This window comes from Chiloscyllium plagiosum, unplaced genomic scaffold, assembly GCF_037043375.1.
Source record: "Chiloscyllium plagiosum isolate Xiang-an unplaced genomic scaffold, Cpla_swu_hap1 HiC_scaffold_2, whole genome shotgun sequence".
In the NCBI taxonomy this organism is placed as follows: domain Eukaryota; kingdom Metazoa; phylum Chordata; class Chondrichthyes; order Orectolobiformes; family Hemiscylliidae; genus Chiloscyllium; species Chiloscyllium plagiosum.
Window position 1 is genome coordinate 33,222,377 of NW_028270140.1, and position 24,426 is coordinate 33,246,802.

Genomic DNA, 24,426 nt, shown 5'->3' on the forward strand with positions numbered 1-24,426 from the left:
TGCTGAGTAAAAATCCTGGAACTCCCTTCTCTGGGTGTACCACTCATGAGGACTTCCCCAGTTCAAGAAGTTGCCTTACCATCATGATCACAAATGGGTAATGAATGCTGACATTGACAGTGATGATCATATCCCATGAACAAATAAAAATTATATTGACAAACTTTATGCACAGAGACCGAGGGGCCGCCGATACCTATCACTAAAGACATACCTTTTTTGTGAAGTTGTGCCGGTTTCGCAATGCCCAGTTGGACCATCTTCTCAGAAATGGCATCAATGTCACCACTTATTGTGTCTTTTGAACCTAATAAGATAATTGATCTGAAAAAGGAAACACTAATTACCAACAGATATAAAGCTGCAGAACACAGCTGATCAAAACATCGTAATAGATGGAGGCCATTACTCCCCTCTAGCTTATTCTAACATGGCTGATCCGTTTCTTAACATCATCTCTACTCTGATTCTGTAACCCTTAATCCCCATACTAAACAAAAAACAATCAATCAATCTCGGGTTCTATTACGTTCACTCATCTCTCAACAGCTTTTTGTGGACAGAGTTCCAGATTTTCACTACATTATTGTGAAGGACTACTGCCTGATTCCTATCCTGCAGTGATATTGAACCACGCATTTCATTGTCCTGGATGGCAACAGGGCTGTTCCTCCCTCTCCCTTGCACTCACTGACCTGCACTGGATCCCAGTTAAACATTGCTTCCATTTTTAAAATTCTCACTCCATTTTTCAAATCCCTCCAGGACCTTACTGTTTCCAATCTCTTTAATCCCCCCCAGCCCCACAACTCAAGCAAAAATGCCACTGTTGCTTACAAGAATGAATTCAAAACAAAACCTGTCCAATTTCACACCCTAAACCAAATTTAAAATCACCTTGTCTTTGCCTTACCTTTGGGCGATTCCAGTGCTCAGGAATTTGGCCATCACTGTACCTGCTTTGTTAAATGATGTATGTTTGGTTACCGTTCCACTGCAGGCATCAACCAGCATCACAAAAAATCCATTCTGAAATGGGAACCTGATGCCATTCACCTAAAAAATAAGCATTTGTCAGTGTAGCAGAGGCAGATACTATAGATGAACAAGAGGTGCTTCTGAAACATTCTATTAATCATAAGTGAATATAAGAAATCATTCTGGTTGTCCTCTTTGAATGTGCAGTAAGCTAACTGGAACCTGAATTCCTTGTGGAGAAGGAATTCTACATTCCAATCAACACAACTCATCATTTCGGCACTAAGTGACGCACAGCAATACCTCAGCTTCAGACTACCGAGATTCTCTTCACTCCTCTTATGGCTTGGTATTATCCCTTCTGCAATATGTACAACAAGCTAAATCTCAACTCATTGGGAGCAATTTGAAAAAACATTTTTTCATTTTCTCTTTGTGACCCCCCCCCCTTCCAACATTACCATCGTATGCAAAATAACAGAAGGAGACCACTTTGTCCTTCCCAACGTGTACCATTATTCAATTAGATCATGGCTGATCTGGCCACCTTGCATTTGTAGCCTTTACTACCCTTAGCCACTGAAAATCTATGAATTGAAACTTTCAGGAGATGTTCAGTAACACAAGGGCAGTTCAAGTGTTCTGGCACTCTGTGCACTTAGGGAAGACAATTTGACACAGGGATGATGAAAGTTTTAAGAAGCTGCTTAACAGCAGATAAAGAATGTCTGTGACTAAGCATACATGAAACATACCAGTGGGATAGTCTGCAATCTGCTCAAGGAATCATAGCAAAACACAGCGCAAAAAAAGACCATTCTGATCAGAGTCTGTGCTGGAACAATTTGTCCCCTTTAACTACTTAACCAATTCTCTTACGAATGCTGCCACTGAATTTGTTCCCTCCACTCAATATGTCAGTACATTCAAATCCTAACCGTTCACTCTCACCAATCACTAAAGTGTTACAAGTCCCTTTCATATGGGTATTTTTAATAACTCATAAGAAAGCGAATTTACCAATGTAGGAATTTACTCATTTAAAAGAAAAGTACATTAAAACTTTGTGACTGTCAGTGTAATGTTTTCAATGCTTTTGCCAAGGAGGGCCCTGTGGAACCTAACTGCAGTTTTAACATTGATTCCTGTGGACACCTTGTAATATATTAATAGTTGCAGTATTGAAAGAAACTTCTTATTGGTTAAAAACACGATTCTTCTCGTTAGACCAGAAACTGGCTAACCTCATCCACACTATAAACACTTCAAGCTCAATAGGAACACACATGCAAAACTTTTCTGGCTAAATGAAGACCCTCAGGACCAACAATACGTAAAAAACACCGTGGGTTTGACTGTCTTCTCATGTATTACATTTGTTCACATCAAGATGACAGAAATGCACCCAGGCACTGACAAACTGACACATGCATTGGTATGGCGAAAATGGGTACTGCAGATGCTGGAGATTAAAGTCAAGATTAGAGTGGTGCTAGAAAAGCACAGCAGGTCAGACAGCATCGAGGAGCAGGAAAATGGAGTTCATTCCTGATGAAGGGCTTTTGCCCGAAACGTCGATTTTCCTGCTCCTCGGATGCTGCCTGGCCTGCTGTGCTTTTCCAGCACCACTCTAATCTTGACATGCATTGGTATCTCTGGAGTATGACTGCTTATTATTAACCTTTCCTATCACAGGGAACAAGCTTCACATCTCTCTAAACCCCTGACAACACAGATTTACAAAGATTGATGGGATATGGTCACTATGAATAGGGGAAAAGCACGCTCACAACAATTAGTCTGTGCACACAGAAACAGAACCCACATTAAGCTGCCAGAAACCAAGAAGCCAAATATAACAAGTCAAGTTCTTTATTCTTTGGATAGCTTGATAAAAACTTAATCAAAAAGGAAAAAGGTTTGTCATCCATTTCGGGTCAGAAGAACATAAATCAAAATCAAAAGGACAGATTGTGCAGCTATGTAATGGATATTCAGCAGGAGACAGTAAAGTCTGTCAATATATGTGTCAGTTTTAATGATGGGGGCGCCCTCTTCCAGATTAGATTTTCAACAACAACTTATATTTACATAGCACCTTGAAAAGACTGGAACATCCTGAAGTGTTTCACAGAAACATCAGAAAACAAAATACGGCACAGAAAGGAGACATTCAGTCAGAAGTAAAGTGTCTTGAAGGAAGAAAGCGAGGGAAAAACGTGGAAGGAGGGAATTCCCAGCTTGGGCTCAAGGCAATTCAAGGCACAGTTACTAATGCTGGAGCAATGATCATTGTAGTGCACAAGTGGCAACAATTCAAGACGTACAGCTATCTTGGAGGTGTGTGCAGAGATGGGCAGAGGGTTTCGAAATAAGGATGAGCATTTTACAAATCAAATGCTTCTTGACGGAGAGCTAATGTAGGTCAGTTGACACGGGGGTCATAAGGGAATAGGACATGCAGCAATATAAAACTAGAGCTTTGGATTACCTCAAGTTGAGAAATAATTACTTGTATTGCATTATCAGAATAAAGAGGACTCGAAATACATACACAGCTCCAAATGCTTACCCCACTCTTATTACCTAGTTTTGTTTTCCCTGTCATGTTCTGTGCCATGATTTTTACTGAATATCCTATCTCAATGAAGGTGACACAAACAACTCAAGGTTTACTTACAGAAATGTAGGACTCGCTATGTCCCTGCAGAATCTGAGTTTTGCTGAGGGATTGGATTTGCACGAGGAGGTAGGTTTTGTGTGGATCGCTTGTAAAAACTCGCTGCAGGATATAAACAACATGGAAATTAGCTCTCATCTAAAATCATCAATGGTCTCCTTTCAACACCAACCATAGCTAATGCAGCTTTCACCTCGTGTTGCATCTCCTGTTACGCAAGGGGAAAAACAAATAGCTTTAATTCAAGAATTTGGTCAGAGCATGGGACAGAGGCCATTCAACCTCTCGAGCACTGTACAGCCATTCAATCAGACCTTGGCTAGGTCTGTATCTTAACTCCATCTAATTTAGCTTTGCTCCGTTCCCCTTGCCCAACCAGAATCCACCAAAAACATGAGTCATACTGGACTCAAAATGTTAACTCAGTTTCTCTCTCCAAAGATGCTGTGAAATTTGCTGGGTTCCTCTAAGATTTTCAGTTTATATTTCCAGAAACTCATTGCACTGGAATTTTCAATCGATTCCTTCCCCCTGGCAGAATCAAACGATCTTTATGAGAGATTTCCTATTTCCACTACCTTCTTCTGCGCTTCCTGATAGCACTCCTCAATGATCTACTCTAATTTTAAGGATTTACCCCATTGCTGAATTCCCTCATTATCAGAAGAAATAGTTTACCGCTGTTCACATCCATCAATTTTTTTTAATAAGTGGTTGTATCCTCTGCTGCTGGCAATTTCACAGGTTTTGGCTGGGTTTAATGGCAAGTTCCTCAGATGATATTCCAACTGCCTTTCCAATCCGGCCTGACCTTTCCTCAAATTGGGACACGTGTGTCGAGGCCAGTGAATCATATCCCAGCGCCCAATCTTACCCCAATTGAGACTGGAAATGGGCAATTAAAGACACCATAAAGAAACATGTCCTGCCCAGTCTCCAACTTCAGGTTATTGGAAAGGGGTTCAAGAGCCCAAAAGTGATTGGGACATCTTGCGTTCATAACAGAAGCTACATGAATGCAATTTTTTTTTCTCCTGTTGAATGATAAATGAGCAATAGGTGACAAAACACGCAGAATGATGCTGAGGGAGCACAGAGCGTTTGAGCGTTTACCTGAGAAGCTCCACAGTTCACACATTCATTCAAGCTCTTTGGTGGCATGACTACCGTAGCCTTCGGAGGACTGGCATACTTCCGGGAGCCAGCTGCCATACAGTTGCTCACAGCCTGGGACTGCATGGTGGCTGTGATCTTCACTCGCTCACAGCCCTGGGTTGAGCAGTAACTGTGCCCCTCCCGATGGTGCCGTGCCTGCAGCATTAGAAACAGCAGCCTAAAAAACAGGAGAGAGGGTAGCAAGGAGACTTCATTCCTTTTGGCGAAAGGGAGGACTGCAGATGCTGGAGAATAGAGTCGAGAGTGTGGTGCTGGAAAAGCACAGCAGGTCAGGCAGCTTTTGAGGAGCTAGAGAATCGACATTTCGGGCATAAGCCCTTCATCAGGAATGAAGGCTGGGAGTCTAGGGAATGGACCTCATTCCTGATAATGGGCTTTTGCCCTTCTCCTGCTCCTCAGATGCTGCCTGACCTACTGTGTTTTTTCAGCACCACACACTCGACTTCATTTCTTTGCCAGCGCAGAATGGGCAGTGATGGGCACTAACATCTTTAAATTCCAAGCCTGTTATATCAAGTCTAGAGCAGAGAAATGGACAAATTGACCCAAATAGTTCATGCTGCTGCAAGCCTCCTCCAACCTACTACATCTTGTCCTTTCAGCTTATGGCTCTAATCCTTTCTCTTTCACTTGTCTATCCAGCTTCCCCTCAAACATATCTGTACTATTCATCCCAACCACTCTCTGTGGTAGTGACTTCCACATTCTCATCAAGCTCTAAATAAACACAATTCTCCTGAATTCCCTATTGGTTTGTAGCTTCCCATACAAAGGAGAACATTATATAACCATCATAATCTAAAGATCTCAATCAAGTTACCCTCTCAGCACCCCCATTCACCAGAAAGAGGAGACCCAGCCAATGGGAAAATTCTCTCTCAAGGAATCCTCTCTCAATTTGACATCATCCTCGTTTGATGACAGAACAGTTACAGTCAGGCCAGTCAGCTGCTTCTAACCGTGCTGGCTCCCTGCAAAAGCAACTCAGCTAGCCCCACTCTCTTGTATTGTACTCCTCATCCAGAAAACATGTTCTTCATCAGATAATTATCTAATGCCCCTTATAAAACCAGAATTAAATCTAGATGCATCTTCTGCAGTGCCTCTATGACCTTTTTGACCAATTCATCACAATTATATAAAATAGTTAATTTCTGTTGCGTCAAGATCTAAACATATGCACTATACTCTAATACCTTGTTTTTTAAAGGAATATATTAACTTATGCTGAGAAAACACCACTGATCTAGTAATAATCCCACCACCAACCATTTTAAATGTCTCTGTTCTTATTTAAAATGGAAACTGTCTCTGCAAGCTTGTCATGTTGTAATCATGGCCTCCCAATCACTGGTGCTCTAGCCCCTCTGTTTTGAACTTCCCAGTTCCTTCAACATTGCTCAGTAGATACACAAAGTCAAAGCTTTTTGTCTTGCACTTATCAGAACTGAAACACAAGAAACCAAATGTAGAAAGGGATCACCAATTTATACAGAAGGATAAGAGTGTGCACATTGGTTAGACTAAGGCTGGTGTGGATATGCAAAGGGAGCTGTTAACTGGTTAAACCTATTCCTGTTGGGAAAGCCCTTCAGCTCTAATCAGTTCTATCTCCGTGGTTACTTAGGCTATTCACTTACTTCATTAAATTTCCCAGGACTGGAGGAACACTTTCATTCCAGTTTGCTGCTGCCAACTCTCTTTAATAGCTATTCAATTAGCCTCACGGCACTGTCCAACGACTTCCCTCATTGCTGTGTAACAACTTCTCCTTTTCAAATAGGTAGTCAATTCCCCAGAAGGCTTTTGAATTATATGAGACCTAACTCCAATGGAGGGTGAAGCCAAGAGGTTTTAATCTACACAGATAATCCCAAAATTGTACGGTAATTCAATCAACTGTGAATTTGATCTGGGATTAGGAACTGTGGCAGAAGTTACATTCATTTATACGGTGTCATTTTTAATAAAGGAAAGTGTTGCAGATCAGAAAATAAACTCAATTTCAATTTTCTATGTCGGAGGAGGTTTTTGCATTCAAGGGCGGCACGGTGGCTCAGTGGTTAGCACTGCTGCCTCACAGCGCCAGAAACCCGGGTTCAATTCCCGCCTCAGGCGACTGACTGTGTGGAGTTTGCACATTCTCCCCTTGTCTGCGTGGGTTTCCTCCGGGTGCTCCGGTTTCCTCCCACAGTCCAAAAGATGTGCAGGTCAGGTGAATTGGCCATGCTAAATTGCCCGTAGTGTTAGGTAAGGGGTAAATGTAGGGGTATGGGTGGGTTACGCTTCGGCGGGTCGGTGTGGACTTGTTGGGCCGAAGGGCCTGTTTCCACACTGTAATGTAATCTAATCTAAAACCTGTCCTACACTGGCTCCCAGTCTACAATACGTCCTTTCAAATTCAGATACTGAATTTTAAATCCCTGCTCCTGTAATCACCTCCAGCCTTACAAATCCTCCAAATATGTGCACTTCACAACCCCATAGCCCCCTGCATATCCCAATTTACTTTACCACTGGTGTCCACGCTTGGGTTCCAAGCTTTAGAATTCCCTCCACAAACCTCGTCACCTCCTTTTCTTCATTTAAAATAACCTTAAAATCTACCTCTTTGACCAAGATTTTGATTGTCTGCTTTAATATCACCGTATTTGGTTGGGTATATTGACTTTCCTTTCAAAAGTTGCTCTTAAGCGTCTTGGGAAGTTTTATCGTGTTAAAAGGGGTTATATCAATAATTTGTTGTTTCCGTGAAACTGGAATAAAGCAGGCCTAAAAAAGAATGGGAGGTCAAACAGATTCACTGGCTCTCATGTACTGTTCGATATCCAGCATTATCCCACCAGTCAGGCAACAGTTACTGAGTAAGAAATTAACATACCCAGTACTATTATCGAAATAGTATTGTCTCTCTGCTGGTTTATTCTGTACCTCCTTAAGAGAAGATACTGCTTTGTAATCCTCTACACTGTGAGCCGTTGAGTTTTGTCTTTGGTAGATGTCAGCTATGACTTGGAAAGTAGTAGCTTGTGGATAACAGAGACCAACACGAATCCAATCCTCTCTGTAAAAAAAAAAGACATGCAAATTAAAATAAAACGTGTACGTCTAAAAATATCATTTGTGGAGGAATTTTTTTTTAGGTTACCACAGTCACTCAGCAACAGCTTGACCCTAGTTCAGCACTAAGTTAAAAATTTCATTCAAAACGAGGGAACCAAAAGAATGTGCCACATAAGGAGAGCTTGTTGTGCCATTTGACACACTTTATTTTATGCGAGAGGTCAATGCAACTGCATTGCCTGAATCTGTGACTAACTGCAGTTCAACTTCATTGAGTGTGACATATCACAATGAGCCTCATTGGTGAGACATTGACCCCAGACTTTAGTTTCAAAATGTTTACTCACTGACATTGTCAGACAATAAAAACACAGCAAGGGCAATCAGACTTCACAGAGCTCACAAGTAAACAGAGGAAAGACAGAGAAGGTAATGGGAGTGAATTAGTGTCAAGTCAGGGAAGGAAAAGTTGGATTAGTGATTAAACAAAAAAAAACAAACAGAATGGAACAGCGAGAAAAGCATTAAGAAAATTAATCTTTGTAATTTTTAGTTGGGATGCTGTGTTTGTTGTCACCATGTCTGTAGGGGCTGCAGTCACTGGGCATGCAGCCACACTGCCTGTGTCATCATTGTCAACGATGCTGCAGGTACCAGACTGCATCAGAAAAACACTAACCATTAACTTATTCTAAGGCAGAAAATAGTGTATTTAAAACTTAAATACACATTCAAAGCAGAGCCAGAAGGTGGCAGCAATCTCAGTGGGCCTGGATTTTCCAATGGCCAGACAGTTGTTATCCCAACATGGAACATCCGGATGCCGTGCGATCCCAGTGGTAGCAGACACGGAGGGAATTGCTCGGGAGTTTAGAAGATTTGCTGAACAATTCCTCTCTATTTCTGGAACCTTGCAAAAGTATCCATTTAATTTGGAGACTTTGGAGGGTTCCGCTCCAATGATTAGTTACCCAGGAAGTGTTAGAAGATTAAAAATCTAGTCTAACTCCTAGGTAACTATTGAACTGACCCCACTAACTCACCACTCACCTACCGGGCCTATAACTAAATCTCCACACTCCCCCAGAGTGTTTTTAAAAGAAACGTACTACCTCCAAGTATGATACTAGAGACATACTGCACACAGCAGACCCTTCAGTCCGCCTTGTCCATGCCGACCAGATATCCTAACCTAATCTAGTCCCACTTTGCCCATATCCTTCTAAACCCTTCCTATTCATATACCAATCCAGATACCTTTTAAATGTTGTAATCATACCAACCTCCACCACTTCCTTTGGCAGCTCATTCCATACACGAACCACCCTCGACATGAAAAGTTGCCCCTTGTAAATCTTTCCCTTTCACCTTAAACTTATGCCCTTTAGTTCTGGAATCCCCTATCCTGGGTTAAAGACCTTGCCTATTTATCCTTTCCATGCCCGTCACGATTTTATAAACCTCTATAAAGGTCACCCCTCAGCCTCCGACACTCCAGGGAAAATAGTCCCAGCCTTTTCAGTATCTCTCCACAGCTCAAGCTCTCCAACCTTGGCAATATCTTCGTAGATCTTTCCTGCACCCTTCCAAGTTTCACAACATTCTTGCTGTAGCGAGAAGACCAGATTTGAACACAGTATTCCAAAAGTGGGCCTAACCAATGTCCTGTACAGCCACAACACAACTTCCCAACTCCTATACTCAGTGGTGTGATCAATAAAGGCAAGTTTGTGAATTGAAATTGTTCATCTTGTTGACCATGAGATTATTTGATTTTCTTTAAATTATTGTTTTGGGATGTGAGTGTCACTGGTGAGGCTGTTATTAGTTGGTCATCACCCTTGAACTGTGCAGCTTGCAAGGGCAATTAAGAACCAACCACCTCACACGGCATCTGGAGTCACATGCAAAACAGCAGATTGCTTTCCTCAAAAGGGGATTTAGCATATCAGATAAGATTTTCACCCACATTCCTGATTTTTTTTTTAAAGCAGAGTTAACATTCCAGCAGTTATCATGATAGAATTTGAACCCACAACACCAGATTATTAGTCTGAGCCTCTGGATTACTAGTGGACAATTATTGTGAAAATCCAGAAAGATCACAAAAAATATACAGGAGGTTGAGAGGTAGATGCTGTTTGTGTAAAGAAATCATGGAATGAAGAAAATAAAAAAATCAACCAACAAGTTCTGGAAATACACAATTGAGGGTATATCTCCTCACTGGCCAATGTACTCATTAGATTAGATTACTTACAGTGTAGAAACAGGCCCTTCGGCCCAACAAGTCCACACCGACCCGCCGAAGCGCAACCCACCCATGCCCCTACATTTACCCCTTACCTAACTCTACGGGCAATTAAGCATGGCCAATTCACCTGACCTGCACATCTTTGGACTGTGGGAGGAAACCGGAGCACCCGGAGGAAACACACGCAGACACGGGGAGAACGTGCAAACTCCACACAGTCCGGAGGCAGGAATTGAACCCGGGTCTCCGGCGCTGTGTGGCAGCAGTGCCATTAACCATTCACAGACATTATTATTTCCATGCACGACTTGGTCCCAAGTTTTAAAAAATAAGTTAGAGTAAGACAAATGTCCAAAAATTTCCTCATTGTGTTATGGTACATAGCAACTGTAAAGTAACAACTGTCTCTTAAGGTATTTCATGAAGTGCATGTGAAATCACAGCTTACCTATTGAAGTTTATAAGATACAGAAAGGTTTCCTCTGGTGCACGGCCATTCCAGTGAATTGTGTAGCCTTTCTGGAGCATCACTACGGGCTGGTATTGCTGGAAGTCTGCTCGCTGGTTGATGCCACGTAGAGTCATAGGATTGTTGGAATATTCATCTCTTACAATGGTCATGGTTAGATTTTGAGGTCGACGGGTTTGTACATAAACCTGTTACAAGGAATTACAATATCACCATCAACATTAAAACCAATGACCAGGAACTTCACCGTCATCGTCCTATCACTTCCAAAACCCCTTGTTCAACTTCTACAAGCAAAGGAGGTCCTTTGTGAGTATGAGACGGGAGATCATAATTTTTATTTTGCTTCTGTTTACCACGGAGGTCAGTCACTGAAAATACTCACAAGAGGCAGCCAATGTACTTTTGTCAGAAGAACATTAAAATTTATTATATTAAAGTAAAACTATGTTATACTAAATAAGAACAATTTGGAAAAAAAACTCATTCCACACATCAGAAAAGAAAATTCAACCCTTTTACCCTCAACATTAACCTTACAGCAAAAGGTCATCTCTGTCTCCTCTTTAAAGCTCCTTGGTCTGTTGGCACAACTGTACTTGTCTTAGAGTCATAGAAATGTACAGCACAGAAACAGACCCTTCGGTCCAACCCGTCCATGCCGACCAGATATCCCAACCCAATCTAGTCCCACCTGCCAGCACCCGGTCCATATCCCTCCAAACGCTTCCTATTCATATACCCATCCAAATGCCTCTTAAATGTTGCAATTATACCAGCCTCCACCATTTCCTCCGGCAGCTCATTCCATACACGTATCACCCGCTGTGTGAAAAAGTTGCCCCTTAGATCTCTTTTATATCTTTCCCCTCTCACCCTAAACCAATGCCCTCCAGTTCTGGACTCCCCAACCCCAGGGAAAAGACTTTGTCTATTTATCCTATCCATGCCCCTCATAATTTTGTAAACCTCTATAAGGTCATCCCGCAGCCTCCGATACTCCAGGGAAAAAAGCCCCAGCCTGTTCAGCCTCTCCTTATGACTCAAATCCTCCAACCCTGGCAACATCCTTGTAAATCTTTTCTGAACTCTTTCATTCAACAAATTTCTGCATTAATCCAATGCTATCTCCTTTAGCTAATGAATCCTCCAGAGAGTCTTAAAGAAACCTCAATTCTCTTATTGTTTAATGTATATTCTTTAAATTCAGGTCTTCAACAGGTTTCTGTTTGTGAAGCATTCACTTTTAGTCTACTCAGGACAACTTCTCAGAGCAGGTTGTTTCGGAAACCCCTAAGTAATAATACGTCTGCTATTACAGACCTTTTCTCTCTGAATGAAACTTGTACACGGCATTTGTAAATGAACTTACTTCTGTGTGTCTGCTTTTGTCATTGGACAGTCTGTTGTTGGGTGACACCCCAATTTCTTTTCTCTCTCATACCTTTCCTTTTCTAATGCACTAAACTATTCACCTTCAGCTCCAAGACTGTGAACTCTGATTAAAAATACATGTGCAAATTTTGTACATTCTGACATCATGACAGAACAAATCTAATATGAAACTAAAAACCATGCTCCCCATCATCTTTAACACAAAGAATATAGAAATACAAGTCAAACTTAAAGTTCTACATCACTCCCTCACTTCAGAACTTAAGATGGTGAGATCATGAGAGACATGGATAGGGTAAAAATCAACTAGGAGAAAGTGAGGACTGAAGATGATGGAGATCAGAGCTGAAAAATGTGTTGCTGGAAAAGCACAGCAGGTAAGGCAGCAGAAGGGCTTATGCCCGAAACGTCGATTGTCCTGCTCCTTGGATGCTGCCTGACCTGCTGCACTTTTCCAGCAACACATTTTTCAACATGGATAGGGTGAATGCATTTAGTCTTTTTCCCAGGGTTGGGGAATTGAGGACTAGAGGGCATCAGTTTAAGGTAAGAGGGGAAAGAATAAAAGGGAACCTGAGGGCAACTTTTTTAGACAGTGGGTGATATGCATATGGAATGAGCTGCCAGCAGGTATATTAACAACTTTTAAAAGGCATTTTGACAAATACCTGGATATTCGGAAGGAACCTGGATAAAGGTTTAGAAGGATATGGGCCAAGTGCAGGGAAATAGGGTTAGCGTGGATGGGCATTTTGGTTGGCATGCACCAGTTTGGCCCAAAGGGCCTATCTCAGTGCTACAGGACTCTGACGCTATGTTGAACAATAATATATTATGAACGTTCATCACACTTGCTAATGGCACACCAACACTCTGCTACGTGGAGGCTGTCCACCTATCAGCAGTGCTAACAAGGAAGGTTTTATGTAAGAAAAAGGTAGATGGGGAGGGGTCTTTGGCATGGTGACATGCTCCCTTATGGCCCCAATGATTTCCCCAAAGGAGTTCTACTCCCAACAGTGTAAATAACATTTTCCATCCCTCCCTGCTGTAGATTACATGTCTCTAAACTGCCTCAGGAGTGGTAACTCTCCTGGTGTCATTCCGGAGTCGCTGACACTCTGGCTGGGTTCACAACTCTTGGGGTGGTGGGGGGGGATTAAAATCGAGAGAGCAGTTACCTTCTTGCTGCTGGTAAAATTAGACCTTCGGCCCAACATCCTCCAAAGCAGGCTCACCACCCACCTCTGATCCCTGCAATGGCTTCCTTGCCACCTCTGAAAAATTCCAATCCAAGTGCCATTTGAGACTCAGTGAACTGACTCGGTCTAAGTAAGAGGTTTTGTAGGTTTAGCTCCCCTTTCAGGCATAGGAATATAAAAAATCTAGGCTTAGATTGCTGCACTGAGAGTGTGCTGCACAGAACAGGACTATGTCCACATGGACCTTCTCAGGTCAAAATAAAAGATCAAGTGACTCTCTTTTGAAGTGGAGGAGGGGAACTCTCCCTGGCATCCTGATCAATTGAATCACTAACAACAGATTTTCAGATCATTACTATATTGTTTGTGGGAGCTTGCGGTGTATAAATGTCACTCCCTGCTCTCTCAATAACTAACTGTGATAGCGATCCTCCTCCAAAGTTGGAGCTAAGTCCAGAAAGCTCCAGTCTGTTTCTAGCCTCGCACTGCTAGCTTAATGCGGATAGTGGGGGCCAACGGTGAGAAAACCTTCCCTTCCCCGGTCTGTAGCTCTGACACATGAACTATTTATCGCCCTTTTATTGTGCCAATTAAAATAGAGCTTGGCTGATCGTCATGGTGACGTTTCATTGCTGTTCTACTGGATTATGTAACTTGAAGAGTCTGCAATTAACTGGGGAATTCCAGTGACTGCTTCCCTTCATCTTGCATCAATGTGGTCTTCACCAGTTTCCTCATTTCCCCTTCCCCCACCTTACTTCAGTTCCAACCTTCCAGCTCAGCACCATCCTCATGACCTGTCCCACCTGTCAATCTTCCTTCCTACCTATCCACTCCACCCTCCCCTCCGGCCTATCACCTTTACTCCCACCTCCATCCATCGTTGCACTCTCAGCAACCTTCTCCCCAGCCTCACCCTCCTCCCATTTATCTCTCCACCCCTGAGGCTCCCAGCCTCATTCCTGATGAAGGGCTTTTGCCCAAAACGTCGTTTTTCCTGCTCCTTGGATGCTGCCTGACCTGCTGTGCTTTTCCAGCACCACTCTAATCTTCATCTTGTACTGCCCACTCCATCTCAATTCTCTGGATTTCTTACAGCCAACTGAATGAATTATGCCTCTGAATGAAGGCAGAGCCACCTTACTCCAACCTGTTCTCTTTCTTAATCACTTAAGAGATAAAACAAAAGAACTGCAGACAGACAGGAGGCTGGAAGAACACAGCAGGCCAGGCAGCCTGGCTTGTTGTGTTCTTACAACCTTCTTCATAATCGTGTCAAGTTGTTGGAATATCCAGTATTGTTCTGTAGGATAAAACTCCGCATTAAAAAATGAACAGTTGAATTAACTGTCTCCTCAACACAAGTAGCCATGCGCAGCTTGTGTGTAGTGTAAACATGCCATTCCTTTGCAACAAGGAGAAAAAATCCAAATCTGATCTCCCTTACGCGAATAAACTTAGCTCAATGGGGGATGACTCACAGCAGAGCAAGATAAAACATACAAATATAGAAAATGGGTACAGGAGTAGGCCATTCAGCCCTTCAAGTCATTCAATACAATCATTACTGATCATCCTTCTCAGTACCCTGTTCTTGCTTTCTTCCTGTGCCCTTTGACCCCTTAGCCTTAAGAACAATACCTAATTAACTGTGATGAGTAATGACTGTGGGTTCAATTCCCACTCAGGAGACATAGCACGTACTCAAGGCTGAACACTCCAAAGCAATACCAGGGGACTGCTGCACTGTCACATGTGTCATTGTTTGGACTAGATGTCGAGACCTTACCTATTCCCTCAGATGAACGTAAAAGATCACACAGGCACTATTTCAAAGGTCAGCAGGAGAGTCTTCACCAGTATCCTAGCTAATACAGTTGCCTTAACCAACAACACTAAAAACGTACAGACTACCTATTCATTAGTGGGAGCTTGCTGCATGTATATTCACGACCACGTTTCTGACATGACAGCAACGATGACACTTCTAACATAAACATTAGCTGACTGCTCATTAGCAAGTCTCTAGCTCAGGAAAGATGCTTTGAGGTACAGGTTTCCCCGTCATGCGAAAGTCAGGCGTTCCAATGAAATGTTTCGCAAGCCATAAAGCGAAGAAGCAGTGACTTGTTTTCGTAAAAGTTAAAATCCTCTTCGGATTTCTTTTGGTGAGCGAAAACACGCACTAATGTAGGTCTTTCGGAAAAGCAAAGCAGCGTAAAGCAAACTTTCAAAAAGCGGGCGACACCTGTGCACATTTCGAAATGATGTCTCCCGCCCTGCTCTCCCTCGCCAAGCCTCAGTCTCTTCTTACCTGAGCGTATTTTCCGCTGCAAACTGAACCAAACCAGGATGTGATATTCTCGCAGCTGGGATGCAGGATCAGGAAATTATCCATGCGGCCTACGTATGTGTCTCTGTAGCCCGTCACAGATCCATCAATGTCATGGAACACAGCATTCTTGTCACCATCGAGATCACAGCCCTCGAACCACGGGCCTGGTTTGCCAAAGAAAACCTTCAAGGACACCTAAGGGGCAATTATAATTAAAAATGTTGTGGACTTTACTGTGACTATTGGTATGTTGCAAGATATTATCCTTTGGTTACATAGTCCTCTCTGCTTTAGGTGTAAATCAAGTTAGTTCAATCATGCTGCTAGCAGCTAAGCAGGACTTCATCAATGCAACACACAACAGAGATACGGGAGTGAAGAAGGGATGAAGTCATTTCAGAAATTAAGGACAGATGAACTTCGAGAAACATCTCTGGAATTCCTAACATCGATTTATATGAAGCTTGAACAATTTGAAAGATTACTCTGTGTGCAGGTATTGTGTTCAGGTACAATTCAATAACAGAAGAACCGATTGGATTTCTTTATACAGAGTACAATGTTACCTGCAACGTGCACTCTGAAAGGGCAGTGGCAGCTGCATCAACAGCAGCATTCAAGAATAAATACATAACGGAAAGATAATTGTGAAGTAATGGAAAAATAACAGGGGAGTGAGTAAAACATAGCTCCTTGAAAGTGGAGTCGCAGGTAGACAGGATAGTGAAGGCAACGTTTGGTATGCTTTCCTTTATTGATCAGAGTATTGAGTACAGGAGTTGGGAGGTCATGTTGCGGCTGTACAGGACATTGGTTAGGCCACTGTTGGAATATTGCGTGCAATTCTGGTCTCCTTCCTATCGGAAAGATGTTGTGAAACTTGAAAGGGTTTAGAAAAGATTTACAAGGATGTTGCCAGGGTTGGAGGATCTGAGCTACAGGGAGAGGCTGAACAGGCTGGGGTTGTTTTCCCTGGAGCGTTGGAGGCTGAGGGGTGACCTTATAGAGGTTTACAAAATTATGAGGGTCATGGATAGGATAAATAGACAAAGTCTTTTCCCTGGGGTCGGGGAGTCCAGAACTAGAGGGCATAGGTTTAGGGTGAGAGGGGAAAGATATAAAAGAGACCTAAGGGGCAACATTTTCACGCAGAGGGTGGTACGTGTATAGAATGAGCTGCCAGAGGAAGTGGTGGAGGCTGGTACAATTGCAACATTTAAGAGGCATTTGGATGGGTATATGAATAGGAAGGGTTTGGAGGGATATGGGCCGGGTGCTGGCAGATGGGACTAGATTGGGTTGGGATATCTGGTCGTCATGGATGGGTTGGACCGAAGGGTCTGTTTCCCTGCTGTACATCTCTATGACTCTATGACTAAAACTGAATCGCTATTTCAAAGAGTCAGCACATGCATGATGGATTAAACAGCCTCATTCCTTACTGTGTCAGTCTATGACCTGAGACTTCCCCAATTTTCATTCAGAATTGCACCAGGAGATGTCCAAATGTTCAATCATTTACTACACTGCCTAACGCATTACTGCGCAGAATAGACGCTGCTAATTTTGGTCAATAAGTGGTAGCTGATCCCATTGTAGCCAATGATGTGGGGGTGAAAGGGAGTAAATCTGTTTCCATTGCTCATGACTGAAGTTGGAAAGAAATTAAAACAAGCCAACCTCCACTCCTCACCTCTATCAATGCTCCACAACTCCCTGTGTTATACTGAGGGAGCCCTGCTCTGCCAGAGGTGCCACCTTCAAGAAAGAAAGTTAAACCAAGTGCCCACAATAATTTACCCTATGGACATCACACCAGATTCAGACCCAGCAGTGACTAACTACGCAGTGAGGGAGATTGAGACCTGTGGAATGGTTAGACTGGAATTCAGACTTTCCTGGCAAGATTGGAGTGCGAGTGTGAGTGTGTCTGCGTGCGAGAGGGTCTGTGTGTGGTGTTGTGGAGTAGTGTGGGGGGAGCAGAAAATTACTATGAACCAAAACACATCAATGTGATGAACAGGACACTAGGACAGTGGAAAACAAATAACAACTAGCTTTGTGGCAATCATTCCACAAGAATGGCAGACAACCATTTACAAACCAAAATACAATTCTGACAACACCCCAGCCTGAGGCACAACAAAACAGTTTATGATAACACTACCTGTTGATTCTATTAATTATTCTTGAGTTCTACAATACTCCAAGATCCCTACACAATCTCAGTTCTCCCTATCTCCGTGACCTCTGCCAGTCCTATAACCTCCCAGCACATCTGAACTCCTTCAGTTAATCTCTCTGAAGCATCTCAATTTCCTTTGTTTGACCAAAGGAAGCCATGTTTACAGCTGCCTTGGCTCCAAGCTCTGGAATTCCCTTCCTAAAACTCGCTGTCTCTTTCTTATTTCAAGACTGCGATAACACCCTTAAGGTCCATGGGGAATCATTAATTATTCTCTTCTGTGGAGCTTGTGGAGTATGGGTCCCCTTGGTAACAGACAATGGTAGTGTCCCTGCCTCTGAGACAGGAGGCCTGGATTCAAGTCCCACCTGCGCCAGTAGTATGTCTGTCCCTCAACAGGTTAATTAGAAAACATAAAATAAACAACAGACCCAGTGGCAATAACAGATTTTTTAAAAAGTCATGGTGATTTGGTGGTGGAAGAAGACGGTTTGGTTGTGTAATAGCACTTCAGGGGTGGAAGGGGATCACCTCATGGATGAGTTGGGCTGAAGGTTTCTGTTTCCATGCTGTATGACTCGGACTCTGCAAAAAGTCATTCTCTTGACCGCTTGTGGGCCCTGACTTTCAGCATAAGAGTTTAACCTGCCCAGCAACCCAAAGTCAAAATCTTGTAATTGACTGATAGATATTGTAGTGGATAATTATGACTCCAAACCATTGCAGAGTTTAACACAGCAAGTAGACTTTCGGGGAACCAGTTACTGAATTCATGACGAGACTGCAAAAATTGATGGAACGTCAAGTATGGGTCAGCATTTTGGAAAAATGTTAAATCGATCGCTTAGTTTGTAGCATTAATAATATCACAGCCAAAGGATGCTACTGACTGAACCAAATCTGGAACGTAAGAAAGTCACAACACTAACTCAGTCTGGTGAAAACACAGAAAAAGTGGCTCAGGAGATTCAGCAATCCATATCCGGTACTGTCCTCAGCCAAGGGCAACTCCCACACTGCAGCGTCAATGCCCCCGTGGATAACACTCATGGTTCCTGTTCATTGCCACGGAAGGGCAATTGGAATCGGAGGCTGCAAGGTTCCAAAACTGGACGGGAAGTTTCTCCACAACACAGTGAGGAGCAAGAACATCCATGCTGCACTCGTAGTCACAGGATCCACCTCAGACAGGGCTACCGAAATGGGTGAAACATGGTCCGCCAGGTAAAAGGGTAAAGTCACCTCAAGACAAGGCTTTGCAAGTAAACCAGCCTGAGGATGAGGAACTGCTACAGCTAAATTATATCACTACTCCCAAAAATGTAGCCCCAATTAAAAGGTGTCCATTCAGGTAAATGGCCACCACTTAGACATGTACATGTACCGCTGTATTTATTGTTGGGGAGTAAACCTTTAGAAACTCCAATGTGGCATCTTGCCTTTAAGCCTGTGAGACACCAAGGTTAGATTGGTTACGCATCATCCCAACCACTGTCACCCCAGTTACACATTACCACAAACAGTTCAACTCCTCTTAAATGGTGGCACAAGGGCCAGGTCCCAACCTTTGGGAAGGGACTGGTTACAGGAAATCTGCCTGGATTGGCAACAGAACTTTAAAATAGGTATCGGCGATCTGTATGAAACCGCTGGGAAGTATCCTCAAAAGTTCCCAGAGGGGTTCATTGGGATAAAAGGCACGGGGGCCATGTAGACCCAGAAGCTCGACCTAAATCCTTCACGGCACAACTAGACCCCTATGCACCAGAGTAAATGTGTGTTACAATGCCTTGAGGAACTTGGCAATACCCCCAGTACCATTTGCTGAATGGGCCACACCATTAGTCCCAGTTGTAAAAACTGACAACTCTGTCGCTGTGGAGATTATGACTTGACAGTCAACAGGTTTCCCTCAGACAGACAGATACCTTACGCCACACATTGAAAACTTTATGAGAATCCGGCTGGGGGGGGGGGGGGGGGTCACTTACTTTCTGAATTGAATATGTGCCATGTCTACTCCCAACTGGAACTCAAAGGGTCATCCAGGAAGTACGCCGCTGTCAATACTCACAGAGGACTGGAGGAGTACACTCACTTGCCTTTTTGGAGTAGCTAGCTGGTGCCAACTTTCAAAGGGCAATGGAGAGCATCCTCCCAGTGATGCCCCGAGTGGCAGTCTATCTGGATGACATTTTCATCACAGGAGCTACTACAAAGAAAATGTGGAGAGTTTGGAGGTTTTATGGTGTTCTTCTGAGGCCAGCATCCAACTAAAAAGGGAAAAAGGTGTCCCAGGTGCATGAGCTATCTTGTGTACAGAGTTGACAAGGTTAGATTGTACTCTGTCAAAAAGAGGGTGAAAGCCATAAAAGAGGCTCCAACGCGGAGGAACATTACGGAGTCCATATATTTCCTAGGTCTCAAAAATCACTAGGGGGTGATATGATCCATGTGATGAACCTCGGTGACAGCTCTCCAGGTATCCTGCGAGTTATCCTTAAATGGGTTTAGCATTGAACAGTCGAAACCAGGAAGAAGATCATTAAAACAAAGCACGTCAACCACCTCCAGTGGGAACTCTCCACAGAGACAACTGTTTATACAGACATGCCACCAACACAAGTACCCTCCAGTGATTCTTTGACAGTCTTTACAAAAGAGTCTATACAGCTCTCAACCAGACCTCGAAAGCAACCGGAACGGGGCCCTCACAAAACCCAACAGGAGGCCCCATCATCACAGGAGCTGAGGGGGAGACCTTGGGCTCAGAGGGGAAGAATGTGATCAACACTTTCAGGCCCATGGGGAATCACTAATTATTCTCCCTGTGGAGCTCGTCGAGTACGAGTTCCCTTGGACCTCACCAGCAGAGCTCTTCATAAAGCAGACTCAGGTATATAAAAAAAAGCAAATCCAGGTCCTTATAGTTCTCCCTATCTCTCCTCCATACTTGATTGGTTGCATTGTCTTTAATGAGCTTTGCACGTACATATTCAATTGGAAACACGTGATTTGCTGATAATGGTTACTGGACAGAAAGAAATATATATACCATGGTGATTCGGTGACGGAAATAAAAAAGTTGTTGTTTGTGATAATATTTCTGGATACACTAAAAAAAAGCAGACCCAAGAGTGCATCTGCAGAACTGTCTGTCCTGGCCTGGGACTAGCCTATGTATACCATAAGACGAAATTGAGGACTGCAGATGCTGGAGATTAGAGTCAAGATTAGAGTGGTGCTGGAAAAGCACAGCAGGTCAGGCAGCATCTGAGGAGCAGGAAAATCGACATTTCAGGCAGGAGTCCTTCATCAGGAATAAGTCACACTCTGTCTTGGAGTACAACAATAAATTATGTCTCTTTCCAGTCGGGCTTCCTGAGTTATTACAGAGACCTTCTCTATAACCTACCTGCTTGACCACATTTTTGATCACCTCTCCTAATGCAATTCAGTGAGCTATTTTGTTTGTGAACACTTTTATGAGACACACTGGAACGTTTTACAATATTAAAAAGATGCTATGTATATGCATGTTATTGTTTTGTAATGATTTGGTCTGGTGATCTGATTTATAATATTCGTCAATATGCCAAAGAATTTTGTAAAATGCATGAATATTTCAAAAGAACAAATAACAAAATAAACCTACACTTTTGCCAAACTTCACTAGAGACAAACTGTTCTTTGGAGTCATTTGCCAGGGGTTCTTCAGAAAGAATCCGACAGCACTGACGAATCGAACTGGTGTTGCCATGTAATTCTGGAAGGTTGTCTTGGTGACATGAATGGGACCATCATAAATCTGAAATCCTCGGATGGGGAATGTCCTGGTATAAAGCCAGAAGAGAATACATGAAACCTTTGTGTAGATAGAAAAATAAGGTTCATTCTTGCTACCAAAATGTCAGATTTTTATCTGATATTATGTACAATGTGAAACCAAGAACATCAAAGGACTACATGATAGAACAGAGCTTGAGTACTGCTGGAAAAGAAGAGAGATATGCAGTCACAGCTTTTCATCTCTCACTCATCTGGACAAATGCAAGAATTCCAAATTTCCATGGGAGCACCATGCAGAACAAATCACTTCCTTTGAAATTTGGCATTCTTGCATTTATCCAGATAAGTGCAAGATGAAAAGCTTTGATAACATGCCCCTTTTCAACAAAGCAACTAAGGAAAAAGGTAGGAGTTCATAATTGGCTTGTTAAAGTTGCAAACTCCCGTGTCTTGAAAGAACCGAATGAAACAATATCTACAAGCTATGGAAGATAACATACAATAGTGATCAGCAATTAACATTGGAAGAGAAACAGATTTGGTATCCAGGACTTCATGCAAACTGAAGACATTTTGTTAAATGAAGACTATTTTAATTAAGTAACTAAAAGTAAAGAGAGATTGCATAAGATAGATGTGGTTTACCTTCAAAGGAAGCTTTTGACAGGGAATGTCATTAACTCTAAACAAGTTACAGGAGTTAGTAGGCATAACATTGACATTATCGAGTTGAGAATAGGAAACAATAACAGGTGAATATTACAACATGATGAACTTAGACAGTATTTTCATATGCTGCCCTCAGCTTGGAGGAAGATTGTGGAACATTTTTGCTGAGGCATTTTAGAACTTCACAGAATTTCATTGGACAAGAGAGCACGATCTAGAGCTTAGACATCAATTCTACCATGAGTTATACATGCAGGAGTTGGAAATTCATCTCTTCAAGTCTGACTTGCAAAGTCTATGAGCTTATGGTTGATTGGGTTTCCAACACCATGCACCCACCTTAGTTTCACACGCTTAGTGGGGTTGTCTTGTTTAGGAAAGGGCACCAACCTCAGATTTAAAATTAATAATTGGATTAGCATCAGCAAGATTTTGTGGGAGGGTGTTGTCTGATGTCTCCCTTGAAAGCCCTGGTTCTGATTTCAGCAGAGACACATATCTTTCTGTTCCAATCAATCCCTTTCAAAATCCTGACAGTTTTAAACCAACCAAATTACCTTCAGTACTTAACCTTCTGCATTACAATGAGTACCAGCCTAGATCCATTGTTTCACACATTATCCAGTATTATTGTAATATAAGCACATGCTTATAGGGGTCAGACATTAATTAAAGAATCTTACTTGTCCCTTGGTAGCGTGCGATTTTTCCCATCAACCCCACCGACACCCCAGTATTTGTTTTGGCCTCCCTGAGATCCATAATTCCTGCTTTCTCCAACAAACAACGACTCAGAGATCTCTTGACTTGAACCTTCATCCTTTGGGAAGCTGCCATCACTATAAGAACAGTTACTGATTAGGAAACAAGCATGAATATTAGCCTTCCGATTCTTTCAGCACTTTACGGTATGGATACTATGGCATAGTGGTTAAAACCAAGGAGTCATAATCTGAATGTTCAGACTAACAATCTGCAGATAAGAATTCAAATCCCAAAAATGGTAGCTAAGAAATCCAACCGGATGAAATAAATCTGAAATGAACAGCTTGTCTCAGTAAATGGTGTAAAATCCTATTAAATTAACAACTTCTCTTTAGGAAATGACATCTACTGCCCTTACCTGATCTATCCTACAACTGACTCCAGGCCCAATATCATTGGACTCCTAGCTGCCCAAAGAAATGGCTTAGCAACCTGTTCAGTTTAGGGATGTGAAATAAGTGTTGGCTTTCCTAGTGATGTCCATATCTTATAATTGAACAATTTAAAGAAAGCACAAAAATCCATAAAACATTAATGCCCTGGTCCAAAAAGGCTTGAAGGTGGGGTTTGGACATTCAAGAAAAAAATCAGGCAATACTGTATTGTTCTCAGAACAATTCATGTACATCTATCGAACTTAGTTTGAAAATTGGTACTTGAAGTCCACCTTCCCAATGTTTGGGACTGATGTGCTGGGAAAGTGGGGAGGTGAAAAGAATTGCTCTTTGTTTGAAGAGTGTAGCTCTACGTTACTATGCTGAAAATACAGTATTGTTCCTAGTGAAACCACTTTCCACAGTTTAAAAGTATCCATAATGAAGGGTGTAATAGCAGTCTCCCAGGAACTGACAGCATTAACAAGTTCAATGGGTGCTCAAATCAGAAACACCAACAAACATGTACTTACTGAAAGATAGCATCTGGCAGCCAGCCTATTAGTGGAATTAAGCAGAGGGTGTAACACTGTTGAATCTTTAAGAAATAATTTAATTTGGTGAGCATTTAATGTGCAATTCCTGCACCAGGAATAACATGATATTTTGACTTCTGCACTGTGCAGTTTATGTGCAAACCACCTGAAATAGACAGGAGGCTTACTGCAATTTCAACACTGCCTTTATAAAGGATATCACTTTTTATTCACTGTGGATAAGCGTAGAAGATATAAGTTGTGGGATCTGTAATTTCTGAATTTGAAAACCTGCAGAAGCTGCAAACTCTCAGCCACTCCTTCACAGCAATGAAGAGGAAAGATGGGAAGCTCTAACAAAGTGCAAAATGCAATAGCTAAAATGTGAATTGCTCTTTCCACGCACCAGACAGCTTCTCTTACCTAGCAAAGGACAATCCAATTCCATTATCAGAAAACCTGAAATATTAATGGAAAAATGATAAATACAGGTAATATTTTTTCTGGTGACAGAAACCTGATAGCAATGTTCCCTCTCAGATGTGTATGCAGCCTC

At 42.4% G+C, this 24,426-nt stretch overlaps 2 protein-coding genes across 6 annotated transcripts in view; one reads left to right on the top strand and one right to left on the bottom strand.

Moving 5' to 3' along the window:
- Positions 1-24,426, top strand: part of LOC122563096 (TBC1 domain family member 15) — a 204,816-nt gene that overhangs the window by 62,166 nt on the left and 118,224 nt on the right. The window lies entirely within an intron of this gene.
- The window catches only part of cemip2 (cell migration inducing hyaluronidase 2), a 93,191-nt gene that overhangs the window by 6,628 nt on the left and 62,137 nt on the right, over positions 1-24,426 (bottom strand). For 3 of the 5 annotated variants that reach the window (XM_087995884.1, XM_043716504.2, XM_087995896.1), the window contains 10 exons: positions 24,294-24,329; positions 22,879-23,034; positions 21,393-21,570; positions 15,532-15,747; positions 10,600-10,808; positions 7,716-7,898; positions 4,772-4,991; positions 3,659-3,760; positions 914-1,056; positions 215-324 (listed from right to left, as the gene is read on the bottom strand). In XM_087995884.1, the coding sequence (XP_087852010.1) occupies positions 215-324; positions 914-1,056; positions 3,659-3,760; positions 4,772-4,991; positions 7,716-7,898; positions 10,600-10,808; positions 15,532-15,747; positions 21,393-21,570; positions 22,879-23,034; positions 24,294-24,329 (1,553 nt within the window). Of the gene's footprint in view, positions 1-214; positions 325-913; positions 1,057-3,658; positions 3,761-4,771; positions 4,992-7,715; positions 7,899-10,599; positions 10,809-15,531; positions 15,748-21,392; positions 21,571-22,878; positions 23,035-24,293; positions 24,330-24,426 lie in introns of those variants that run through there. The other 2 variants (XM_087995888.1, XM_087995893.1) reach the window with 2 other exon arrangements.